The sequence below is a fragment of the Limulus polyphemus genome, unplaced genomic scaffold (genome assembly GCF_000517525.1).
Source record: "Limulus polyphemus unplaced genomic scaffold, Limulus_polyphemus-2.1.2 Scaffold3933, whole genome shotgun sequence".
NCBI lineage: Eukaryota > Metazoa > Arthropoda > Merostomata > Xiphosura > Limulidae > Limulus > Limulus polyphemus.
In genome coordinates this window covers 101,058-106,851 of record NW_013669543.1, presented here as the reverse complement: position 1 = coordinate 106,851, position 5,794 = coordinate 101,058, and the positions used below count along the sequence as shown (strand labels likewise).

Genomic DNA, 5,794 nt, shown 5'->3' with positions numbered 1-5,794 from the left:
AACGTCATAGAGCGAAGAAGGTGTACGAAAACAAATACTGTACTATATTTCTAAAATTGGAAGAGGTGGGAAAAGAAAGGATAGGATATTCTTATTTTATATTCTAGCTTGTCAATATCAGTAATTTGAGTTTCTAATTCGTAAGAAACTATAGACTTTGTATTTCGACATCACATCTACTTTGAACTAAAGCTGCATCTAACCATACCACGAGACACAAAAAAATCGATATTTAGGATTTTTTAAATATTTACATTTAAATTAAAAAATTAACTAATGTATAATACTAAAATTTTGAATTATAATCTACAATTTGATACCAAACTTATTGACACGTATTCATAAAAATAGTAGTCCAAAATTTTTTTAATGAATCGGGCTAACTGTTCACTCTTCTTGACTGTCCAGAGCGATCTAAAGCTAGCCAAGATCGAAAAAAGTGCCGCGCTTGCGTAGTTAATAGCATAAATTCAGTACATGGCTAGCTAACTGTATGAGGTCATGATAGAACAGTCGTTAATTTTTTCATTTTAACTGGTTGGTAGTCGCATTCCTGGGTTGGTCGGTCACCAGGGGGAGAAAATATTACAGTGGACATCTGTTCTCAGGTATAGTGGTCTGAAATGAGAGGTGGTCGCTGATCAGGGGACTCTCTCAAAATACTGTACACACAATTTTATTTTAGCCAGGATTGTGGATGTGTTGTTTACGACGTGTTGAAGTCAACTATTGCAAAAAGCCAAAAACTTTAAAACTAGCCAAAAATACCGCAACCCGCGACTTTCAATAGAATAAAGCGACATTTAAGAAAAACAAGTCAAATTCCGCTTATTATAAAGTAAGATCAGATCAAGTGAGTGCCAGAATACTCTGAATGACGTCACGAAAAACTAGTAACTTCATTGGATAGTTAGACGTGAGACATCAGGTATAAATACGACTGGGCCAGCCAATTGAAGTTATCCGTAATCTGAGGGTCGCGGGTTCGAATCTCCGTCACACCAAACATGCCATCTTCCGTCAACTAAAATCAGATCAGGGAATTTGGGGGCATATCATCTGCTGATGGCGCCCCCATAACTCGCAACTAATAATTGAAGTTGTCAGGGAATTACTCAGTTTTTCAGTTGGTAGAGTGCCAGTGAAGTATTCAGTTTCATTAAAGTATTTGGATATGTGTTAATTATCGCGTATATTTAGTTATTCGATCGGTTAGCCAAGAAATTGTACAAGTACGTTTATTCTTACGTTAGTAGTAGTACAATTAGTGAGATATTCCCGTTTGAACGTCATTTTTAAACTTAGGCCTACAAGTTATTATAGTGTACTAGTGAAGGCAGCTTGTAGAAACTTTATAGAAGAAATCAACTAATTTGTTATCGTTATGTGGACTGGACTTCGATTTATTTCACTAAACAATGTAAAAGAACCAGCCCGACAAAAAACCAACGTTACCACACTATTTTCGGATATATTGAAAATATAATTTGAAGACACACAGTTGAAACTTAAATTAGTATTTAAAATATTAAAATATAATTTTCAAAATTCTTATGAACTGGCTTTTTAGTTAACATACTAGTATTAAAAACATTTAGCTAAGGATTCCAGATGTATATAGTTACATTTGATCAGTTTAGGGGAAATTAGGTATCTATGATTAAGATATAGTTACATTTAACATTTTCATACTGTATTTACCAAATTTTAGGCCGTGCCTCCATCACGGTTCCACCACGTAACACCACAAAAGTGGTGAATCAAAAGGCAGAGTTCATCTGTGAAGCTAAGGCACTGCCAACCAATCTAACTCACCGCTGGTTTTACAACAACATCGAAATTTCTCAATTGTCTTGGCTTGAAACTCGTACCTTAGTTCGGCGTGATGGCACGTTGTTTATTAATCCCACATCGGCAGAAGACTCGGGCAAGTACACTTGTGAGGTTTCAAATGGTATCGGCGAACCAGAGACGGCCTCTGCTTATCTCAGTGTGGAATGTAAGTTGTTTTTAGAAACTTATTATTTAACCTATTATTATAAGCAGTAGGATATATATATTGTGTGTGTGTGTGTGTGTGTGTTAACTACTAGATCAATTGTGATATTAAAAGAAACTTGAAACATTGTTCTGCCTTTTACTCATATCTTAGATCCAGCTCGTGTGGTCCATTCACCAAGCCCTCAGTATCTTCCACTTGGAAATCCTGGCATGGTAATTTGTGACGTCAAGTCTAATCCACCATTTCAGTTTGTTACTTGGACTAAGGACAGCACACCATACCAAGTTGATGAACACCATGGCGTGATTAGTCTAAAGAATGGATCCCTACTGATCCAAAGAGTAAGCCATGTTCACCAAGGAATGTACAGGTGCACACCGTACAACATTCATGGAACAGCCGGCACATCTAGCAGAATGGAAGTATTTGTACGAGGTAAACTTTTATTCCAAGTTTCAACAAACTTACAAAAATTTCTGTTTACTTCAACGAATGCTAAAAGCAAACTTTTAATCTTTATTTGTGTCTTTAAATATTCATGGTGTATCTGTGTGAACAAAATTCGGCGATTTAGATAAACTGTTAATAGTCTGACAGCTTAAACTTAATTCAAGGATGCTAGTTGGATGTGTGGAAGATAGTTAAAAAAAACATAACTCTAGACTTCGACATGGATAGGAGCAGCACAACTACACCAACAGATCAAACGTTAGTAAGTATATACAAATTTTTGAATTTAGCAATTGTTGCTATGGTAATTCTTGTGGGACTAGAAATGCGAAAGCGGCATCCATGAAAGGTTTTTATCTAAATTGAGGTAATAAGATGCTGAAATGGTGGAATACAAGTTACCGTATGGTATAAACAACACTCTGTTGGTAACATCAGTAATAATGATACTACTCAACACACACACACACACACACAATGAAATAATAATTAAGCTTTAATGTTATCCATAAATTTTATATCAGTTCTTCATTAAAATTATGATATTCCTTTTAGCATGTGAATCATCAAGAACACTGTTTTGTTTGTTGATGTTCCTTCAGTGGGTCAGTGGTATGTTTTTGGGCTTTATACACTAAAATCCGGAGTCGATTCACGGCAGTGGAAAGAACGTGGATAGCATATCTTTGCTTTAATAAGCAAAAATTAAGTACATGACACAGAGCTCACAAGCTTTGTTCACAGAATAATAAAATTATTTGTTTCATTTTCATGCTTTTAAGCTTTACAAAAGCTTATCAGGTGAAAGGCTAGGATCTTAAAGAGCTTAAAAGCTTGTGGTTAAGATTACAAGAAAAAAATTACGATGTTTGTTAGTTATACATTCAGCTGTAACGTTTTTGTCAATTTTACTAAACCTGATAATAGCAAATGTGTACGTTTATATGTAAGTATAAAGCTGGGTTACCAAGTCTGTGTACTTCCCACAGACTTGTATTGTTGGTTTTTTTCTTTTTATAATTGCTTTAATACTTGGGAGGTTGCAGATTACTTTTTTTTTTTGGTAGTGAGAACTTATCTTAATAGGAATGTGCTTGATTGGAACATAATTGTATATATCAATAAAAAACATATGCATTGATATATTTTTAAAACGGAGGTTCCATAAATTTCCGTCAGAAAATTTTATAAAGGAATAGTCCAGCCTTGTTTTTTGTTGTCGTCCCAAAATAGTTTCTTCTGCATCATCCACTGTTCCCGGGAAGAATTCCAATGTCAAATGCTAGAATATCTTTGCCATTAAGCATAGAAAACCAGCTTTTATCCAGAAGGTGAGCACACTGCCATTACATCTTCAAGCTCAATTGTGAAAATGTAGAGAAAGAACAGAACAAAAACTACAATCATTTAATATTCATTAGAATAAAAGAGAAACTCGTGACACTTCTAGCAGTCGGTGTGAATTCAGTTGCAAAAAAGTGAGTCAAGTTTGCACTGTTTCCACACCAGCGTCCAGACAGATACAAAAGGAATTTATCAAGACTTCTGTTCTTCTTTTTAATTATTCTCTCAATCTGCATGTATGATGTGCTATTCTTTGAAAATGTAATTGCTGCTATTTTGTGTTACTATGGCTTTTAAACAGAACTGCATTGCTTTATGTTGGTTGATTAAAAAGTGGCTTATTACACTTGAAAACCTGGCAATCCTGGTATCACTAAGCACAGTAGTACTTAGAATATAGGGATGGGCCTGGAAAGAAATGGCCGACGTATATTACGTATTGCTCATCATGGTTTTCAATCTCTCTTATAACAATCAAAGGAACATTTATAAACATCTAACTTTCAGTTTGTCAAAAAATCTCACTAAAGTAGAGGACTAGCGAGTAGCAAATGTTCTGCTGATTATTCTGAACCTGGCATCATAAGGGCTAGCTCACCAATACTTGAAGTTGTTGCGATGATTTACACACCAAAATGTTGCATTTTAACTTGTGGAGCGCAGAAGCATTATAGCGCTTCACTAACTTTAACATATGATATCCATCAAGACAACTCATCACATCAAGTTACAACTGCCGCCTTCATAATGACTGAATTCGTGCAAATGAAAGGGATTCAGTATTTAGTTGTAGATAAAAGTTTTTCTTGGAAAGATTTGGCTACATATGTAGGGATTTTTTCATAGTTTTGTGTATTCATTCCTACCTTCTTTTTGTACTTTTTGGCATTGCCATCCCTACATAATGTTGGTTTTTTTGGGTTTTTTGTTAGTTGTATAAAGATCTTGGCATCTTTTCTGATGCTCATAAAGTATTCACAACGTAGTTTGCATATCAGTACATAAATAGAATTACACATCTGAATTTTCCACATAAACCCGTGGTACAAATAGGGAAATCTTTAATATTACAAGATGTGAATTTCAGCTATGATGTGAACCATAGCAAGTTTCCATGCTTTTTTTTCATAACGGCATTACAAGGCTCAGGGCGAGCATGTTTGGTGTGACGGGGATTCGAATCCGCGACCCTCAGATTGCGAGTCGAGCGCCCTAACCACCTGGCCATGCCCTTTCAGCCGTGGGGGCGTTATAATGTGACGGTCAATCCCACTATTCGTTAGTAAAAGAGTAGCCCAAGAGTTGGCGGTGGGTGGTGATGACTAGCTGCCTTCCCTCTAGTCTTACACTGCTAAATTAGGGACGGCTAGCGCAGATAGCCCTCGTGTAGCTTTGCACGAAATTCAAACAAACAAACAATAAAACACGTTATCTTCAGTTTTAGAACTATTTTATTTTTTTCGTAATTTTACCTTTTAGTACAGTAAATGGTCGATTTTATCTCTCACTAAACTGAACAGTCTGGGTGTCGTACAGTAATATGTACACTGGTGTTGAACATTATCAAAGATACTGACGCTATGATCTGAACTTTGTACTTGATCTACTCATCCTTGTGCTACGGTTTTTGGTTACAGGTTCAGGTCAGTGCTATCATCATGCCCATGTTTGAGGCCTTTTGAACAGAGAAATATACAGATCCATGTCTTTGGTCTAACTTTTCAACTTTTACAGAATCATTTCCTTTCAAGTACGCCCTTAGCCCCCCCCCCCTTTTTTATATTTTGTATTATATTTTCTGTTACTACTAAAATGAAAAAAAAAACACTCTTCTAAGAGAGATTTCAAAATCCAAGATTACTTAAAATACGATTCGTTTATTGTTGATGATTGTGCTGCGATTGTTGTTATTTTCCTCAGAGATAAAATATATCGATATGCATTGAATATTACTTCAACAAGTTTGATAAAATAGATCGATATGCATTGAATATTACT

At 35.5% G+C, this 5,794-nt stretch overlaps 1 protein-coding gene across 1 annotated transcript in view; it reads left to right on the top strand.

Annotated features, from left to right (window-relative positions):
- Window positions 1–1,711: 1,711 nt before the first annotated feature.
- LOC106470306 (protein turtle-like) overlaps window positions 1,712–5,794 on the top strand; it is a gene marked incomplete at its 5' end in the record, with an annotated part of 95,193 nt that continues 91,110 nt past the window's right edge. The window contains 2 exons of the mRNA XM_013930852.2: window positions 1,712–1,999; window positions 2,153–2,437. Of these exons, the coding sequence (XP_013786306.2) occupies window positions 1,712–1,999; window positions 2,153–2,437 (573 nt within the window). The remainder of the gene's footprint in view (window positions 2,000–2,152; window positions 2,438–5,794) is intronic.